At 34.6% G+C, this 21436-nt stretch overlaps 1 protein-coding gene across 19 annotated transcripts in view; it reads left to right on the plus strand.

Moving 5' to 3' along the window:
- KIF20B (kinesin family member 20B) overlaps positions 1–21436 on the plus strand; it is a 67321-nt gene that overhangs the window by 25037 nt on the left and 20848 nt on the right. For all 19 annotated transcript variants that reach the window (XM_082721870.1, XM_082721877.1, XM_082721869.1 and 16 more), the window contains 7 exons: positions 514–566; positions 6059–6212; positions 10492–11731; positions 12071–12209; positions 17728–17847; positions 19738–19798; positions 20813–20938. In XM_082721870.1, coding sequence (XP_082577996.1) covers positions 514–566; positions 6059–6212; positions 10492–11731; positions 12071–12209; positions 17728–17847; positions 19738–19798; positions 20813–20938 — 1893 coding nt within the window. The remainder of the gene's footprint in view (positions 1–513; positions 567–6058; positions 6213–10491; positions 11732–12070; positions 12210–17727; positions 17848–19737; positions 19799–20812; positions 20939–21436) is intronic.

Below are 21436 nucleotides of genomic sequence, written 5' to 3' on the forward strand. Positions count from 1 at the left end.
TTCTGCTCTGGGCTTATAAGTTTGGGATAAAGTGACTCCTCTGGAGTGCTCTTAAGTTTGCTGGTACTCCATGCCAGCTCTGAGCTATATATGTGTGTGTGTGTGTGTGTGTATTTTTTTTTAAATTTACATATATATTTATAATGTCATACCTGATTTTTAAGTGTTAGATTAAATATTCTGCCCTTTGTGAAAAAAAAATTGTTAGAAAATAGCAGGTAAGTGGTGTTTCTACATAATTAAGTGGACTAGAAAGGTACTATTTTTCTCTCTTCTCTGAAATTATACCAGAAATTTTTTATAATTTAGTGTATGTCATTCATTTTTACTCTGCATGGGATGTTGAATGTGGCTTTTTCAGAAACATTGCCCTCTGGGGGTAGAATTAGTAGGTGAATGCCGTGCTTCTAGGCCTGTCAAAATCATTTTTCCCAAATGTAATACATGTTTTGTGATTATTCAGTGATATATGTTTTAGATGCTTATTTATTTTCAATATTCTTATTTTTTCAGAATCAGAAATTAATTTAAATTCGTTGGTTCAAGAGCTTGAGAAATCTAATAAGGTAATACTTCCAGTTTTATTTTGTCTTGATAAGGAACTTAATGAGTAATTGAAGGAACATGAATTATGACAAGGTACTTTTATTTTTAAAATAATTAAAGAAAAAGTAATAATTGATAGAAGATTGAAAATTATAAGTTTCCAATGATAGCCCCTGGAAAGCTTCTTCAGTCTTTCCAGAAGATATTTTATTTATATATAGAGAACATATACATACATCTTTTTTCTATGTAAAATAGAAGATAAGAAAGCCCCCCCATAATCTTCCTCCTGAATGAAAATAAGAGAGAAAACCAAGTTGGTTGATAGCTTGTTTTTAGATGTTTACCTTATTTATTTATTTGAAAGATTTTATTTATTTATTTAAGATATAGAGTGCACTGGAGCAGGGGTGAGGGGCAGAGGGAGAGCGAGAGAGAGAGAGAATCTCAAACTCCCCACTGAATGCAGAACCTGCCACGGGGCTTGATTCCAAGACCCTGAGATCATGACCTGAGCTGAAATGAGGAGTGGGATGCTTAACTGACTGAGCCATCCAGGCACCCCATATGTATTTATTTTTATAGAACACTTAACTATGTATCCTCTAAAATGTTCTACATATATTAACTCTTTTAGATCTCAGAACAACTTTATGATGTAGATACTGTTACTATTTTTTATTTTTACAGAGACCTAAAATAACTTGCCCAGGGCCATACAGCTTCAGAAGGTAGAAAAGTTTAGGATTCATTCCTGGATAGTCTGATTCCAGATTCCTCTTACCCACTATGTTATATTGCTTTTCTTTCCTTTATTGAAATAAACATATGTTACTGAAATAAACATAAATAAGGTCATACTATGCATACAGATATTTTTACTTAGTCTTAAAAGGTGAAGGAATTCTAAAATTGCACCAGACTTGCATTTTATCTATCCTAAAATATATTTATTAAACATTGCTATTTTTCTTCTTTCCAAAGAAAATACTTATGCAGAATCAAAGAATTCAGGAGTTGGTAGATAAAATTGATCAAAAAGAGGATACAAACAACAAATTTCAAAATGTGAAATTTCATACAGAAAACACATTTGCAAGCAGTATAAGAATTTAACTTTGTCTGCCTTACAAATTACATTAAAAAGTCTATGTTTTAGTTCAAAATAAAGTAATTTAAAATAACTTATTTAGCTAAGATTAATTTACTAAGAATGTTGAATTGCTTGTTTTGGTGTTGAATTTAGTTTACCATTGTGCAAATCTGAGTTTTTGAGAACATGCAAAAGGGCATTTGACCTCTTTGAACATAATATCCCATGAACTATTCTGGCAAGTGCTTTACATATGTGAAAGAAAAGAATATGTTGCTCTTGGAAGTCTAAGCCTTAGCTAGTTGGAAGGGGAGCTTTGGGCTAAAGGATCAGATATCTGGAGGTCATAAAGATTTCTGTCTCTCTTTGTTTCTATCACTGTATCTATCTGTATTTCTATGTCTTTATATAGAACTATAAATGAAATTCAGTGGAGTTAGGGTTTTTTTTTTGGTTAGAGGGTTATTCTTTTTTTTTTTAATTTAAATCTTTTTTTTTTTTTTAAAGATTTTATTTATTTATTTGACAGAGAGAGATTACAAGTAGGCAGAGAGAGAGAGGAGGAAGCAGGCTCCCCGCTGAGCAGAGAGCCCGATGCGGGACTCGATCCCAGGACCCTGAGATCATGACCTGAGCCGAAGGCAGCGGCTTAGCCCACTGAGCCACCCAGGCGCCCTGGTTAGAGGGTTATTCTTATTAAATGCATTTTTTTTGCTAATGTTCATATGCTTAATGGCAAGGATATTTTATTTTAAAAATTGCATCATATATTATGCCATGTAATGTTTAAGGGTTTTAGAAGTACAAGCTTAGGTAATTTCATATTTAGTCAGTTTAGCATAATCAGCCTGCCTTTTAATCCTTTTTTTTTTTTAAACAATGGTTTTGGTTTTCCTTTATGTTTTTTTATTGTAAACTCCTTTATATTATTGTTTGAATAAAAAGTATGTCTTTTCTTCCAGATGAGGCAAGATTGACATCTTGTAAAAAGTGCTATTGACTATCCTTTCTCTCTTTAAAGTCAGGGTCCAGTATTCACCAGTATTCTCATAATCATCTGAGCATTAGGTGGGCTTTTGATACTATAGGAGTAAATAAGAAGCATTCTAGAATAGCTTACCTTCGGTCTAATCTCTGATAGCAGACCTCCATTTTGGTATTCTTTAGAAGCATTATTCAGTCTGTCTGACTTTTTTTTTTTTTTTTTTGGTACCTGAACTGGGAGAGACACCCTTGTAGTAAGGAGAAGAGCAAGGATGAGAAGCATAAAATGATTTATTTCAGTCAAAACAACAATAACAACAACAACAAAAACACTTGTTGAATGTCTGCTGTGTCCCGGGTACTGTTAGATTTTGAGAATTATATAGATGACTAAAAACTAGTCCCCTTAATGACTCCTCAGTAGGAGAGAAACCGCGTAAACAGAATTACAATGAAATGTGCAGTGGTAGTCAGTATATATAGGAAGCTGAGAATAGGTGGAGGTTTAGGGAATACTTTCTGGAGATGAAAATGATTAAGTTGAGCCATGAAGGATGATTAAAATTCGGTCAGTTGAAAGTATGGGGAAGGGGCAGTCCATACCTGGGAGGGACAAGAAAATAGGCTGGCCTTCCAGGTTTAGGATTCAGAATGCTCAAAGTCCTAGAAATGGGAAATCTTTCAGTCAGTGTAGGAAAGCATTGTTCAAGAAAAAGTTTGAAGCAAGGAGAGGTGAGAAGTGAGACAGGAAGCAGTGGGTTGGGGTAAGGTGGTTGAAGTTCTTAAATTCTGCATTAAAGAGTTTGAGTTTTATTTGATGGGCAATGAGAAGTCATTAATTTTAAGGAGAAGAGTAGTAAAGTTGATTTTTTATTTTGAGTTTGATGTATTTGGAAATTTGGAGGATGGGATTGAGATGGAGTTAGACTGGAGGCATAGAGACCAGAAAAGCCTCTTTGGGAGAGTCAGGTGATGGTTGATGAGGCCTCTGATTACAGGTAATTGGATGGTGGCGGTAGAAATTAAGAGAGGATATTGACTTGTGAAATAAGGGGAGATAAGACCTTTTGGGACTGGGAGCTTGACTTTTTATAGTATGAACTGCTGGGCCTTCGGACTCTTAGCACTTTTGTTTGGCTATTCAGCACATGGTTTTGCTCTGATCACTTGATTTGGATTGTAAGTCTTGTTTGGTTTGGTGAAGGAAAATAAAAACAAGAAAAAAAAGCCAGAGACATCACTCTGGCAACTACTTCTTTGAAGAAAATTATTGGAAATTTAAGCTGGAATTCTATTTATTTCTATAGGATGTTTATATACCGCAGTGTGTTAGTCATGTTTAAGTAATAGTAAATAAACAATTTAAAATAGCAATGTTTGGGCACCTGGATGGCTCAGTTGTTGGGCGTCTGCCTTTGGCTCAGGTCATGATCCCAGAGTCCTGGGATCGAGTCCCACATCGGGCTTCCTGCTCCGAGGGAAGCCTTCTTCTCCCTTTCCCCCTACCCTTCTTGTGTTCCCTCTCTCACTGTGTCTTTCTCTGTCAAATAAATAAATAAAATCTTAAAAAAAAAAAAAACTTAGCAATGTTCCTATTTTAATAGTCCTAGCCTATAAATAGTTTTTTAGATTGGTTGTAGATTCTGTTACCAGCTAGGTTTAAATAGTATGTGAAATTTTTCACGTAAATACGTAAACAAATGTGAAGTAATTTGGAACTTCACCTGATGTGCTATTTAATTGTTGATCTAGGTCACTGTTCCAAAACTTGTGTTGAAAGCAGACTCTTCCTAATGATAAACTTTATTTTGAATGGTAGTTCTTGATCATTTAATATCCACACATACTCTAGGGGTAGAAAAGACTCCTTTCAGTAACAGTTGTGTAGGGGCCCCTGGGTGGCTCAGTAAGTTAAAGCCTCTCCCTTCAGCTTGGGTCATGATCCCAGGGTCCTGGGTATGAGCCCCGCATTGAGCTTTCTGCTCAGCGGGGAGCCTGCTTCCTCCTCTCTCTCTGCCTACCTCTCTGCCTACTCGTCTGTCAAATAAATAAATAAATAATCTTAAAAAAAAAATATCAGGGTGCCTGGGTGGCTCAGTGGGTTAAAGCCTCTGCCTCAGCTCAGGTCATGATCCCATAAGGCTTTCTGCTCAGCGGGGAACCTGCTTTTTCCTCTCTCCCTCTGCTTGCCTCTCTGCCTACTTGTAATCTCTGTCTGTCAAATAAAATAAATAAAATCTTTAAAGAAAAAGAACAGTTATGGAGGATAGATTTTTTTTTGGAGAAGTTGTTTAACTTGAAGGAGGGGGAAAAATGATCAGATCATTTCCCAAGAGTGAGGGAAGAGACAACTTGACCTGTCATGCAGTGTTTGAAAACTCTTAGGCTCTGTCACAGGTGTGATCTTTCTATTCCAGGATTTTGTTATTTCTCAGTGCTACCAGGGGACTAATTGTGAGAGTAGCGGTTTTTCATCATGAGACCCTCTTATCTAAAAAAACTTCTTTAAAAAACCTCATTAATTTATAATTTAAAAAAGCATCTAATCTCCTGAATAAAATGTTTGATTTTATGATGGAAAATGACTTTTTGTTTTTCATGCACTTTTTTTTTAATCCCTAAAAATGGTTTGCTACCAGCAGAAGGGATTTAAATAATCTTTGCATTTAAAAAAAAATCTCTGACTTTACTATACCTTTGATAATTTTATAAACTAGTCCTTAATTGCTGAGTTTTACCCTTCCTTTTCCCAGATAACAGTATATAGTATCCTTTTCTGCTAGCCTTTTAGGGAGGCATAATATTTGCTTTAAAAAAATAGAAGTCTAAGTGATTTTTATTGTTTAGATAAATAAGAGGCTCAGTTTTAAGGCTGTCTGTAGACTGTATATCTTTAAATATATATATAGGCTATATATTTAAAGCTGAGGCCAAAAATTATTTTTCTGGGAGTTGTTAAAGTATAAAAAAATGCTGCCTATCTTTCAGAGGCTTTGGTAACAAAACAGTTGTTGAGTTTCTAGAGTGGAACCTCAAGATTTTAAGGTCAAGTATATAAAACAATTTTGTCATAGTGTTTTGTATTTTTCTTTTCAAAACACATTTTGAATGTGACTGGGGTAAGTATTTTAGGGTTTTTCAGTAATAATATCTAGCCCATTAACAATGAATTTGCTTGTAGGTATCAGGATAAAGTTATATGCTTAACTGACTTTAAGATAAGTGTTTTTGTTTTCCTTACTGAATGTACAAGTTAGTTAATATTACTCTCTTGCCAGAGCCATCAGTTATTTAGGGTGAGACTTAAGAAATAATTTAGAAAATGTTTCAACAAATTTGAAAATAAAATTTTTACGCTACACTACTGAAACATAATTCCTATAGCTTTTGTTTCTTACAGCTTTGTATATGCCAACTAATCTTTATTTATTTTAGCATAAGGATGGTACATTTTCTTTAATAATAAACAATAAATCAGCTTCTGATGAAACCACTGAAGTGCCTGAGGACAACAAAACCAAAACTGATTTGGGAAGAAAAAGAATAAATAAAAATGAACTTCAACTAGAAGAGCCACCAGCAAAGAAAGGTACTACTTAACTTGCCATTAGGAGGGCTTTCAGAAAGTTAGTTCCTAAGCTGGTAATGGGAAAAGTTGTAAATAGAAGGAAATTTTTATTAAAAAAAAAACAAGAAAATGTATATGTCACTGATTTTTTGCTAACATGTTATAGACTGCCTAGAGTATGGGTATATGTATTTATAGCTGTCCTTTATTTTAATAAAATATTTTTAGATACTGTGTTTTTATCACATTTTGCATACGTATGATTCTTTTAACTTCTGTATCTATGGTAGTTAAAACATCACTTCTATTTTCATAATTATAGTATTTTCTTATGCCCAAATCTCCCCACATTGTTTATTCCGTCTATGAAAAGACATTTGCCAGTAAGACTTCAAGCTGAGCATTATGAAAGACGTATGTGCTCAAGTTATTGCATTTATTAGGGAATTACTAAAAAAGTAGGTACATTACTAAAAAAGTAGGTGAATGAATTACTAAAAAAGTAGGTACATGCTTACTGTATAGTATAAGTCCCTATTTATGTGGAAGATGGATCAATTTTAAAGTTCTCTCTAAGCTATTTGTTACCTCTCTTTTTTTAATTTAATTTTTTTTTTTTTAAGATTTCTTTATTTGACAGAGAGATAGAGAGCACAAGTAGGCAGAGCAGCAGGCAGAGGGAGAGGGAGAAGCAAGCTCTGCACTGAGCAGGAAGCCCGATGTGGGGCTCCATCCCAGGACCCTGAGATCATGACCTGAGCCGAAGGCAGTGGCATAACTAACTGAGCAACCCAGGCATCCCTGTTATCTCTTTTAGAAAACTGTTGTAATATGATACAGGGAGTAAGGGCTTTCTAAGAGGTTTAGAAACGTAGCTTTAGAAACCTTCCTAGCTGCTTCAAAAATGGGTAAGTTAAGTCTTACTTTTGTTATTAGTAAAGTAAAATAAGTACCACCTGCCTCCTGGGTTGTCAACGATGAAAACAGTGGGGTAGTACACCAACTTAATAAACACCTCATAGAGCTGCAGTAAAATGAATGTTTTCAAAAGTAGATGCCTTAGAGGATAATATTAGATATATGGTTTATGGGATGTATAGTGCTGTGTGAGCTAATAGATTGAGACTAATATGCATATGCCTTCTGTTATTCTTTGCTACTGGGAGGACAAGTTTGTTATGATTTTTTCCTCCTTTCCTCCTTTCACTTTGGTCAGTGCCATAGAATAGCTGAGAATGTAGGATCTGTAGGTCACTAAGAAGTAGAAGTGGTGGGGCATCTGGGTGGCTCAGTGGGTTAAAGCCTCTGCCTTCAGCTCAGATCATGATCCCAGGGTCCTGGGATCGAGCCCTGCATTGGGCTCTCTGCTCCGCGGGGAGCCTGTCCCCCCGCCCCCTGGCTGCCTGTCTGCCTACTTGTGATCTCTGCCTGTCAAATAAATAAATAAATCTTAAAAAAAAAAAAAAAAGAAGTAGAAGTGGCCAGGAACAAGTGAAACACACAGTGGGACTAATCCTAAAGGTAACCCATTCATGAAGAAGCATACTTAAGAACTATAGTTGTTAGCTATAAATAATTTTGATGCAGATAGATTTAAGTAAATTTAGGTAACACGACAAAAGACTTTTTTTCTCCTTAAAGTCACAACTACTTTGACTATTTCTCAATTATTTATGTTATTAGAGACAACAGGGATTACATAAGGTGTCCTATGAAAATCGTAGCTGTAACCACCCTCCTCCCCTTTACCTCATACTAAAAAATGTCTAGAATAAAATCTCTGACTCCTTTAACCACTAGGATAATATCAGGGGGTTGATAGTTTCATGGGATGCTTGATGCTTCATGGAAATGCAAAGCCATTTCCCCGTGGAAGTGAATTTGCTTGCTTGAGATCATTGTTTCTGTAGTTTGGGAAAACTGGTAGCCATGTGAACAGTCCAAGAAATAAGGCTTCAGATAGCAATAAAAGAGACAAACCGGAGACACAATATAGTCTGCTTACTTGTGATTTTTCAATCAAACTGTAATTGTTGGAACAGAATACAAGCAGGAGAGTATAGGTTGAATGTAGTGTAAATACTGAATTAAAGTGTCAACTGCATTCTTGTTGTTTGTGTTTAGTTTTTATAAGTTAACAATGGATACTTAAAAGTTATCCCATCTCTATTGCTGGACAAATACTTTAATGATTTCCTAAGAAGGCTGTCCCGAATATGTTGTATAAATCTTTGGATATAAAACATTTAAAGTTTTCTCCCATCCAAGTACTAACCAGGCCCGACCGTGCTTAGCTTCCGAGATCAGACGAGTTCAGGCACGTTCAGGGTGGTATGGCTGTAGACAATTTAAAGTTTTCTGAAAGAGTAGTGTGATTGTTTGGAAAAAAAAAAAAAAAATAGGTACAAAACAAATTAGTTTGATTTACCTTATGTAATTATCCTAGTTCTTGAATATGGTAAAATTAAAAGAAGAACATTACTTGATCACAAAAGTTTCACTGAGCTTTCTGTATGCACTCTAGGGTTTAGGGACTATATGTATCCATATGGTATGCATGACTCAAATCTCTTGACTCAGGATAGATAGGATCTATTTGTGAGTTCTGAATTTCTGATTGTTGTCATTTTAAACTTGCTTAGATCCTTTCTCTCTCTCTCTCCTGATGAATGGTTCAGATAGTTTTATAACTTGTTTTTTTAAAGAGCATGGTTTTCTTAGAAAACCATTTCTTTTTTCTTTTTTTTTTTTAAAGATTTTATTTGTTTATTTGTCAGAGAGAGAGCGAGCGAGAGCGAGCACAGGCAGACAGAGTGGAAGGCAGAGTCAGAGGGAGAAGAAGGCTCCCTGCGGAGCAAGGAGCCTGATGTGGGACTCGATCCCAGGACGCTGGGATCATGACCTGAGCGGAAGGCAGCTGCTTAACCAACTGAGCCACCCAGGCGTCCCTAGAAAACCATTTCTAAGTTATAAAAAAAAAAAAATCCATCCTCATTTAGTTTTCCTACTTAGTCATTTCCACTGATGAAGTCAAAGGTATAAAAATAGCATCAAAAGTGGAGAATTATATTAAATGGAAAGTAGAATAGAAGTCTGAACCAGTGGAGAAGATAGAGTCATTCCACTTTGGGATGACTTGCCATAACTGTAAGATGATAGGAGACAGTCTGATGAAGAAGGATATATTGGCTGAAAATTATTAAAAAAAGAAAAAATATGTAAGAGTAAGTGGGCAAGTTTGTTATAAAAATAGTGTAAATCTTTAAGATTTCAGAGTAGCTGGAATACTTAGAATAAATCATGAATCTCAAGGCAGTAAATTAGGAAAATGTAACTACAAACATAAGAAAAGCTTCAGAAATACACTCCTCATCAAGCTTTGATGAAAGTGACGCTCTATCACAAGGGTAATGCCATGTTTTCCCTGCACTCTTTGAGGCAGAGGAGACAATGTAATTTTATTATCTATAACAATGTAAGTTATAGATAATAAATCCTTATTCACTGAGCTTTTAAAATTAGTCCATATTAAAGAAAAGAGATCTTGGGATTCCACAGTTACAGCTGTACAGTAGCATCTAGATGGTTGGGTGAAGGAAACTAATGTGGATTGTATTCGAAGAATGAAAACTGAACTAATAAAGCTTGTTTTTGCATAAATTCTATGGAAACTGAGATAGATGATACTATTTTTGTTTTCCTGAGGAAGTGGTCATAGGGTTAAGGAGTTTGACAGTTATACAGCTAGTGATGGGTAAGGCTGCATGAGAGTTTCCAGAATTTCAACCATTTTCCCCCTAATTTTAGCTATGAAAATACAAGGTACTCAGTTTTCAAGTCATTCATTTAGTAGATCTGTAATACATTTGTGCTTTTAAATTATCTTTAGGATTTGGAATGTCTGCATTGGGGTGTCTCATGTGATTTCCTTCCCTCTGTCCCACATTATAATAACAACAAATATTAGTAGATAATTGAAATTATCTACTAATTAGTAGATAATTAGTAGATAATTGAAAGAATATTGAAAGTTATAAAAAAATTGGGTAGTTTGCGTCAGTTTTGGTGTACTTCTTTTGCTCTTTCTGCATTAATTAATGGAGCTATAGTTTTTAATGGGCTTATATTGGTGTGTTTTGCAAGCTGTTTTTTTTTTTTTTTTCACTCAGTGGCTTACTTTTGTTTTTCATTAGAAGTTTGCTTCCATTTTTTTTTCTAATGTTTAAATGTTGGCTTATATGGTAACTTTTTGGTTTTCTTAAGATTTACCCGATTAATAGCAATTTTCTTATTTTTAAAGGATCTATTCATGCTAGTCCAACTATCCCTGAAGATGAAAAGAAAAGTGAAGAAATGCAGAAGAGCATTTCAGAAGATGGGGAAGGCATTAGAATTTTACAAGAAAATAATGAAGAGCTGAAAACATGTTTACTTTCCACTGAAAATGAACTTAAAAATGAAAAGGCAGAAAAAGCAGAATTAAATAAAAAGATTATTAGTTTGCAGCAGGAACTTTCTCTTTCTGAAAAAAAGAGTTTTACTTTAAGTATAGAGGTCCAACAAATTCAGTCAAATTATGATAATGCAATTTCTGAGTTACATGTGCAGAGAGGTATAAATCAAGAACAAGAGGAAAAGATTGTGAGATTGTCAAAGGAGATAGAAACCGCTAGGAAAAACATCACAAATAATGTTTCCCAAATTAAATTAATGCAAGCAAAAATAGATGAACTGCGAATGCTTGATTCAGTTGCTCAGATCTCAAACATAGATTTACTCAATCTCAGGGATCTGTCAAGTGGTTCTCAAGAGGATAATTTGCCAAATACACAGTTACACCTTTTAGAGAATGATAATTTGGTAAGTAAGCAGGTTAAAGAATATCATATTCAAGAACTCAGTAGGGAAAGTTCTTTCCATTCTAGTATTGAGGCCATTTGGGAAGAATGCAAGGAAATTGTAAAGGTCTCTTCCAAAAAGAGTCATCAGATCCAGGAACTGGAACAACAAATTGAAAAGTTACAGGCAGAATTAAAAGGTTGCATGGCTGAAAACAATAGATTAAAAACAGAGGAGAAGGAGAATAAAAATCAAGGTGACCTACTAAAAGAAAAGGAAAATCTTATACAGCAGCTGCAACAAGAATTGCAAGAAAAAAATATTTCTCTTGATAATCAAGTACAACATGTAGTTGAAGGGAAGAGAGCACTTTCAGAACTTACACAAGATGTTACTTGCTATAAGATGAGAATAAAAGAACTTGAAGCAATTTTAGAAACTCAAAAAGATGAATGCAATCATTCAGCCAAGTTAAAACAAGAAATTTTGGAAAAGGAATCTGTCATCTTAGAGCTAGAACAAAATCTAAAGGAATTTCAAGCAAATCTTCAGGATTCTGTCAAAAACAACAGAGATTTAAGTGAAAGGGAAGTCAAGTTGAAAGAAGAAATCTCACAATTAACAAGTAATTTGCAAGATGCAAAGCATTCACTTCAGTTAAAGGAAGAAGAAAAGGAAACCAACTTGCAAAAAGCAGAAAAGTAAGATAATGTTATTAAAATATTTAAAAATGTACAAAGGGTTTATTTTATCAGATTTCCTCTATCTTTTAAATTATTTAGGTGGGTATAACTTAATCTAGCATAGTGTGTTTAAAGAGTAAAGAACTTGAACTTAGTTCAACTAAGTCTTTGGAACTAAAAGTTATTGCAAAAATCTGTTCATAAAATAACATGAAATCTTCTATGAAGGACTCAGTCATTGATTGGACAGTCTGGGATTCTGAAAATTTAGAATTTTATAGGTTGTTACTAGCTCACATGTATGATCCTGTGTGGTTTGTGGTGTGTCACTATAGAAAAATGATTTGTGTTCTTTAGGTTGAAAGAGGAGCTATCTGCAAGCTCTGCCCTTACACAGACTCTGAAAGCAGATCTTCAGAGGAAGGAAGAAGATTATGCTGAGCTGAAAGAGAAACTCACTGATGCCAAAAAACAGATTGAGCAAGTTCAGAAAGAGGTAGGTTATTTGAAAAGTTGTGTGGCCAATTTAAATAACAAAGATTGTTTTCATTATAGAGCACATTTTTTGACACTAATTTTAGAATAAAACATTTATCAACTCAATTTTTTTTTTTTTAAGTGAGAAGAACACTTATTTCACAAAAGAAAGCTTAAAGTGAAGAATGTCCAACATTAGGAAAAAATATGTGGGGGAGATCTTGGGGGAAGGGTAAAAGAGGTGGTGGGGATTAAGAGCACATTAATCACTAATGATGAGCACTGAGTAATGTGTGGAATTGTTGAACCACTGAAACTAATATAACACTCTGTTAGCTTTGCTGTAATTAAAATAAAAAACAATAAATTTCAAAAAAGAAAAAAATGTGCCTCGTGTAGTACTAGAATCCTTTTTTCTATTAAGGACTGCCCAGTTCAGTTCCCCACCAAAAGTAAAAAGCAGACTTCTGTTTGCAGATAATATTCACAAGAGTATGCAGTATAGTTGTTACAAGTTTTTATAGTTTGAAAATAGGAAATACAATCACTGATTCCAAATACAAAATATACAAATGTGCATTCAGTGAGAAAATTCCCTCCCAGCTGTCCCAGTGATCAAGTTTCTCTTCAAGGCATCATATGACACCAGTTATTTTCTTTTTCTTTACTTCTTCCTCTTTCTATCCTTTTTTTTTTTTTCCTCTTTGTTTAAAAAAAAATGAAAGCATCCTGTAAACACTGTTGTAAATCTTAGTTTTTTCACTTAGTAGCGCATCTTGGCTGTCGTATCAGGGTAACATAGTTATTTTATGACTACAAAATTTTATGACTACAAAATGATCACAAAATTATGACAGAAATGTTAATTGGTCCTGGATTGTTGGACAATTCAGATGATTTCATCTTCTTCTGATTGACCTTCTGTAGCAAAATTATTTGAACATTTACGAGTCATTCTTAAGTAGAATTTTGTTGGTACATTGTAATTTGGTATTTATTATGCTTGTTAGGCCAATTTATATGCCAGAAGTAATGTATGAGAATAAGAGTATTTCTTTCACCCTTATCCACAAAGTAGTATTTTATCATATTTTTTTTATATTTGACAGATAAAGAGTATATATCTGGGGATGCCTGGGTGGCTCAGTCAGTTAAGCATCAGCCTTTGGCTTGGGTCTTGATTATGGGATATTGGGTATGAGCCCTGTGTTGGCTTCGCGCTCTGTGGGAGGCCTGCTTCTCCTTCTTCTTCTGACTACAGCTTCCCCTGCTTGTGCTCTCCCTCTCTGTCAAATAAATAAAATCTTAATAAAAAGTATAATTCTGTTTCTAATTTTAAAAACTTTAGTTTTTAAAAAGTCACTGTAATTCCAGTTTGCATTTTTCTAATTATGAGTGAGTATCATTTTGTTTAAAAGCCATTTGTGTGTGTGTGTGTGTGTGTGTGTGTGTGTTTCTGTGAGCTGTGTATTCATATCTTGGGCTTCTTAAATTTGGGTTATTGATTTTTATTCTGTTTTTAAATTAGTTTTGCGTTATAGAAGCCTATAACATATTCAGGAAGTTAATCTTTTTAAGAGTATGAATTGTAGACCCCTGCCCTTATTGCTGTTTTTCTTGGTAAGGTTCTTTTTGTTTAGGTCAGATTTTTGATTTTCATGAATTTAAATTTATTAATTTTCCTATTCTGACTCCTTGATTTTGTCTTGTAGTTAGACTTTTTCTAAAAGCTGAAACGGTTTTATTATTTTTATTTATTTCTTTTTTTAAAAAACTAAGAGAATTTTAAAGAATTATATAATATTACTTTGAGTTAGTCACAAAGAATATTTAATGTGTAAGGTCTGTGAAATTGATACAGCAAATGCTTGTGGGTCCCATCCCTATAGGTTTCCTACCTCCATAGAAGTTATTACATTGAATGTTTTGTGTTTATCTTTTATCTTCTAAAAATATAATTTAAGTCATACCTATTTTTTATTTCTAAGCAGTATATTGTATTTTTCTGAGACTCTTTATTTTTCACATATTCCTGAGGTTCATTTATATATGGTTGTAATAACTACTTCCACCCTTGTGTGAAGGGTGTGTGCAATTTATTTATCTATTTGCCAGTTGACCAGTCAGATTTTTTTCTTCTTTTTTTGCTCTTAGAAACTGTATTCCTCTCTTACACATGCCTGTGGGTATACTTGTGCAAGAGTTTATATTCCGGGGGTGGAATTGTTTGATCAGAGGATATGAAGGGGTATATCATTGTCATTTGAAATGGCATTCCTCTGATTACTTAATGAAGTACAGCATCTATTCATGTTTTTATTGGATATTTGTCTCTTCTGGTTTCTAGTCTATGAAATCATTTGTTCATATTTTCTTTCTTTTTTTTAAGATTTTATTCATTTGAGAGAGAGAGAGAACATAAGCAGGGGGAGAGACAGAGGGAGAGGGAGAAATAGACACCCTGCTGAGCTCAGAGCCCAACTTGGGGCTTGATCCCAGTACCTAGATATCATGACCTGAGCCAGAGGCAGATGCTTAACCATTTGAGCCACCCAGGTGCCCCTATATTTTCTTTCTTCCTTTTTTTTTTAAATATTTTTTTCTTTTTTTATTAACATATAACATATTATTAGCCCCAGGGGTACAAGTCTGTGAATCTCTAGGTTTACACGCTTCACATCACTCACCATAGCACATACCTTCCCCAATGTCCATAACCCCACCACCCTCATATTTTCTTTCATATATTTTATTTTATTTCACAGAAAGAGAGAACACAAGTTGGGGGGCGGGGAGAAGCAGAGGGAGAAGGAGAAGCTGACTCCCCACTGAGCAGGGAGCCAGATTTGGGGCTTAATCTTAGGACCCCAGGATCATGACCTTAAGCCAAAGGCATTCGCTTAACCGACTGAGCCACCCAGGTACCCCTGTTTTACAATGCAAAATACTGTGATGTTTCTTGTAATTACATACAGAAGGTTTCTAGGTCATGTGACAAATATTTCAGTACTAGATCAGATTAGAAATGTAAGACAGTAAAGATGACTTAAACTATAATTAGTTATAGGAAAATTCTTAGTCAAATCAGTAAGTTCAAAGCAATGTGGCATAATTTGGGAAAGCACTTGTCACTCAAAAGATTTGGATTGTTTACTTTCTAGACATGTAAAGTCCCTGGTTTAAGATACTATTTCTGAGCACCATGATTATCAGTAACCATTTCAGGCATGGTATAATTGACTTTGACTCAAGTGGAACCAATTACTTAAATAATAGCTCTTTTTTCCAATTAAATAATAACTTTTTCTAATTAAACCTTTTTATTGTATATATTATTTGGAAAAAAAATTTTCAAAGACTTTATTTATTTATTTGGCAGAGACAGAATGAGAGAGGGAACACAAGTGGGGAGGAGCAGAGAGAAAGGGAGAAGCAGGCTTCCTACTGAGCAGAGAGCCTGATGTGGGGCTCAATCCCAGAACCCTCAGGGGCTCATGACCTGAGCCAAAGGCAGTCGCTTAATGACTGAACAACCCAGGCGCCCCTGGAAATATTTTTTAACAAATGTAGATTTAAATGAAAGCCTTCTTCCCAAACGTTTCTCTTTTCTTTTTAAATATAACAGCTCTTGTCAGTGTTCTTTTAGATCACTTTTAGATCACTAAAGCGCACTTTTTTTAAATTTAAAAAAATTTTTTAAGGATTTTATTTATTTGAGAGAGAGGGAAGAGGGGCAAAGGGAGAGGGAGAAGCAGACTCCCTGCTGAGCAAGGAGCCTGATGTGGGGCTCCATCCCAAGACCCCAGGATCATGATCTGAGCCAAAGACAGATGCTGAACTGACTGAGCCACCCAGGCACCCTAAAACACACTTCTGGATCATGAAAACACAAAGTAATTATTTAGATACATATGTTATATTGTATTTAACATAGTGTATTAGATTAATTTATCTAATTAGATATATATATTGTGCTTAACAATGTATGTAAATACTGTACATACTTATATGTTTTTATTTTTGTTTATGGGATCACCTATATATAAAGATTGCTTTTTAACTTCGAGATTTTTTTCATCCCACTTTTTATAAGTGTATCTCTTCTTCAGTTATGTTACTAGTATTCTAATAATCGTTATAAAGATTGTTTTCTCTTTTTCAAAATAATGTGTAATGTCAATGCTAGTACTACTACTAATAATAACAGCTTACTCTGGGTCAGTTATGCTGAGTTTATACATAATATTTCATTTAGTTCTCAGACAAATATTAGGGGTAGGCATTGTTTTTAATTATGTATTGTGAGGTATAACTTGTTCAAGTTCACTTAGCTAGTAAATGGTAGAGCCAGGATGGAAACTGACGTGGTCCCTATGTGCATATTGATGCAACACATGATCTTTATTTATTATTGGTTGGCAGTTTATACCTGTAAAATTGATAAGGTTGGTGTTTGTTACTACAAGTCCCACATTTTAAACAAAATAAGCAGTTAAATAAATAGTCTTAATGTATGATTATAAAGGAAATATGTATTGTAGTAAGTTTGGAACTTTCAGAAAGTCTAAAAAGGAATGTAAAAATTCCCTGAAACCAAACCACTCAGAGCTATTATTATTAAGTATATTTCCAGGCTTTTTATGAAGGAGAACTTTTTTCAATTAATCTTCTTCATTTTATGAAATCTCTAGAATTGATGTGATGGAAATGAAATTGGCATAAAGATGTTTGTAGATTATATATATATTTTTTGTGAAGATTTACATACTAGTTCATAGTGCTTTTGATGTCTCTAACAAGTTTGTAGAATGAGGTTACCAGTAAAATAAAAGATCAACTGACCTTCACATACATGAATAACTTTTGTTCTTGTAACTGTTCCATTTTCATCCTCTGTGGGCCATTATTTGCTTTTAAAGTATTTCTTGTTTTACTGGATCACATTACTCAATAACTGTTGGAAAACTGAGCCAGTATTTTCCTCTTAGAGTATCTTTATTGATTTCTTTGTGATAATGGTTTTGCTGTTGCAAGGTGCTGTGTTGATTCTTTTTTTGAGAGCACTTACAGAGTTTGAGATTCTTAAAATATCGTTAGAAGAAAATGATCTTTTCATGTGCATTCTCCTTTAGTGTATTAAGAAATTTCCTGGTAATTTGAAGTCATATACAGTATGTTAGAATCTATAATTTTTCTAAAGGTTTTTTTTTTTAAAGATTTTATTTATTTATTGGAGAGAGACAGGAAGAGAGATAGTGAGACAGTGAGAATATGAGCGGAAGAAGAGGGAGAAGCCCCAAAGTGGGGCGCTGTCCTAGGACTCTGGGATCATGACTTGATTCAAGGCAGATGTTTAACTGACTGAGCCACCTGGGCACCCCTCTAATGGGTTTTAGTATATGTGCTGCCGAAGCAAGCACTCTAATGGGTTTTAAAAGATAACAAATTTTTGAACCACTGGCCATGAATTTTAAACGTCAACAAAAATTTAGCATTTATAAAAATATTTAATTTGTTTTATAAACATTACTTTTTAGGTTTCTGTAATGCGTGATGAGGAGAAATTACTGCGGATTAAAATTAATGAACTGGAGAAAAAGAAAAACCAGTGTTTGCAGGAAATAGATATGAAACAGCGAACTATTCAGCAACTCAAGGTAACAGTCTTGTTTTTAAAAATAGTTTAAGTAGATTCTTTTGTACGTTTTAGTGTCTACTTAAATGTATCTATTCTTTTTTTCTTTTAAAGATTTTATTTATTTATTTATTTGAGAGAGTGAGTGCGAGTGGGGGAAGGGTACAGAGAGAGAGAAAGAAAGAGAATCTCAAGCAGTCTCACCACTGAGCTTGGAGCCCGATGCTGGCCCTGATCTCCTGATCCTGCAATCATGATGTGAGCCAAAATCGAGAGTCAGACACTTAGCCAGCTGAGCCAGGCAGGCACCTCAGTGTATCAGTTCTTTATAACAGATTTTCTCTTGACTATTTCTGGAATCTAAAAATTAATTACTTAAATAAGGTTATAGTGATTTGCTTCTAATGAATAGAGTATGGAAAGGAAAAATTAGTAACTTCACAGTAGAGAAACCTGGCAGACACCACCTTAACCAGGTGTTCAAGAATGACATCACCAGTAGTAAATCATATTGATACCATGTGCTTCCTGATTTGACCTGTGTGACCAGAAAGGCACATCTCTTATGTGGTATTTTTCCCCCCAAATCCATAACTTCAGTCTAATCATGAGACAACATCAAACAAATCCAAACTGAGGATGTTTGTATACAATACCCGACCAGTAAAAAGTGTCAGGGCCATTAAAGAGAGGGACTACCAAGGACTTCTCACAAATTGGAGGAGATTAAGGGGATACGATTACTAAATTCAGTCTTATATCCTATATGAGATCCTAGAAGCAAAAAACGATATTCACTGGAGAAACTGGTGAAATCCAATACAGTCTATAGTGTTATTAAAATTATTTATAGCAGTGCTAATTTCTTTTTTTCATACAAAGATGATTGTTTCCATATTTTAAATAATAGAGCATAGAGACTCAACTGCTCATATTTTGGTCCAGTGTTTCTCGATTTTTAAATAAATGTACTGTGGTAATACAAGAGTTAACATTAGGGGAAGCTAAGTAGAGCTTATACGGGATATGTTTGCTATCTTTGTGACTCTTCTGTAATTCTAAAACCATTTCAGAATAAAAAGCAAAAAGAAAATGAAGCTCATGTCTTACAAAAAGTAGCAAAATCCCTTTATAAGTGGTTAAATTTTGCTTGACATCAGTTAAATGGATTTGGCAACAGTTATAAAGTGGATTTATTGTATTCTTTGCATGTTGACTTTTGAATGAAGCAAACTAATGACTAAGTGTAAACACATGATTTTAATTTTTAAGTGAATCTAATCCTAATAAAACAGTCTGTGCTTTCATAATAGGTTTCTGAGATTTTCAGGTTCTGTAATGAAAAGACTTGAAATGTAAGGAGATAGTGTTGATGTTAAATGAGATAGGAAGTGAAAGTTGGATTACCTGATAGGTTAAAACTAGAATTGGAGGATTTCCAGAGCCCGTAATTTACTCTTGCCTCTTGTGGCTCCTGTTACTTTTTTCAAACTCCTCAGCTACTTCCTACATAGAGGGGGTAGAGGACCCTATTTTTCTGCCCTTTAAGTTTATTGATAAGAGGCTTTTTTTTTTTATGGCATTCCTTGTTCCTCCTATGTTAAATGCATAGTAAACCTCCATTTCTTCATTTCTTCTTTTTCTGGTGTGTAGGAGAACATGGTAGCTTAAAAAAAATTGAGTAAATAAAATGACTGGGTAGTAAACTTTGTGGTGGATTAAATGTGTCAAGTTTTTTCACCCAGCCCTTTTTTCCAGGGCAAAAGAAACTTGGAAGCATGAGACTAGTAGTCAACCTTGTGGGAGAGAGATTTCAAACCCAACATTGAACCCTGTTTTCAGGTTTCACTGTTAAATACCACTGTTCATTTTAGTTACATTTGCATTGAATTCATGCTTTTTCATTTTGCAGGAGCAGTTAAGTAATCAAAATGTGGAAGAAGCTATGCAACAGTATGAGAGAGTGTGCAAAGGTCAGGAACAAACCTCTACTTCCAGTACTAAAATAACTGCAGAATAGGTAGTCACCATAACAATTGAGTTAGCATTTTCCTTTGAAATTTATAAAGTAAGGGCAACAAAAGATGTAACTTTATCAAAAGAGAAGAGCATTGATTTTAGTGAGTGACTTGTAAACATAAAGTTTATTCTTTTTTTTTTTTTTAAGATTTTATTTATTTATTTGACAGAGGGAGAGCGAGAGTGGGAACACAAGCAGGGGGAGTAGGAGAGGGAAAAGCAGGCTTCCTGCTGAGCAGGGAGTCCTGCTCAGTGGGGCTCAATCCCAGGACCCTGGGATCATAACCTGAGCCAAAGGCAGACACTTAATGACTCAGCCACCCAGGCCACCCAAAAATTTTATTCTTAGAAAAATAAAACATTAAGAAACATACAGTGGAATACTATGCAGCCTTCAAAAGAAATGAAATCTTGCCATTTGCAGTGATGTGGATGGAATTAGACGGTATTATGCTAAGTGAAATAAATCAATCAGAGAAAGACAATTATCATATGATCTCTCTAATATGAGGAATTTGAGAGTCTAGGCGGGGGCTTGTTGGGAGGTAGGGAGGGTAAAAATGAAACAAAATGGGATCGGGAGGGAGATAAGCCATTAGAGACTCAATCTCATGAAACAAACTTAGGGTTGCTGGGGCGGAGGTAGGGATAGTGGCTGGGTTATGGACACTGGGCAGGGTATGTGCTATGGTGAGTGCTGTGAAATGTGTAAGCCTGATGATTCATAGACCTGTACGCCTGGGGCAAATAGTACATTATATGTTAATAAAAAAAACAGAAATATTCAGTTAAACGAATATTGATTTTTAAGTAATGGCCAGTATTTTGTGAAAAACAAAGTCATTAGTTACATTGGTCACAATGAATGGAATAGCTTTTTAGACAAAATCATGTAGGAATATATGTCAAGTAAAACATCTTTAATATAGATGTTAGTAGCTTCTAAAATGTTCTCCCTGAATTTTTAGATGTAAATGTTAAAGAAAAAATAATTGAAGACATGCGAATGACCCTGGAAGAACAGGAACAAACTCAGGTGGAACAGGAACGAGTGCTCGAGGCTAAGTTAGAGGAAGCTGAAAGACTGGCCACAGGTAAAACAAGACTGCTCAAATATCTCCAGACCCACTTGACATTTTCTGTATTTCCCTAGATTTCTTTCCTTTTTAAATATTTTTTAGTATTTTATTTTAAAGATTTTATTTATTTATTTGACAAAGACAGCGAGAGAGGGAACACAAGCGGGGGGGAGTGGGAGAGGAAGAAGCAGGCTCCTTGCCCACCAGGGAGCCTGATGTGGGGCTCCAACTCTGGGATCATGACCTGAGCTGAAGGCAGATGCTTAATGACTGAGCCACCCAGGTGGCCCAAGTGGTTTAGTATTTATAATAATTCATAGTGAAAAAGTATTGGTTTGTTTTTGGAGTGTCCTATCACTTGCTATTTTCCAGTGATGAAAATTGTTTTATCTAAGTAAAATCATGCATAGTAAAGAGAGAATAAGGATACAATGTTTCCCAGACATTAAAAACGAATTTTCAACTAAGTTTCAGCTCTGTCCAGCTTCTTAGTATCATCTTGTATGTTTATCT

This window comes from Mustela nivalis (assembly GCF_964662115.1).
Source record: "Mustela nivalis genome assembly, chromosome: 2".
Classification (NCBI taxonomy): domain Eukaryota; kingdom Metazoa; phylum Chordata; class Mammalia; order Carnivora; family Mustelidae; genus Mustela; species Mustela nivalis.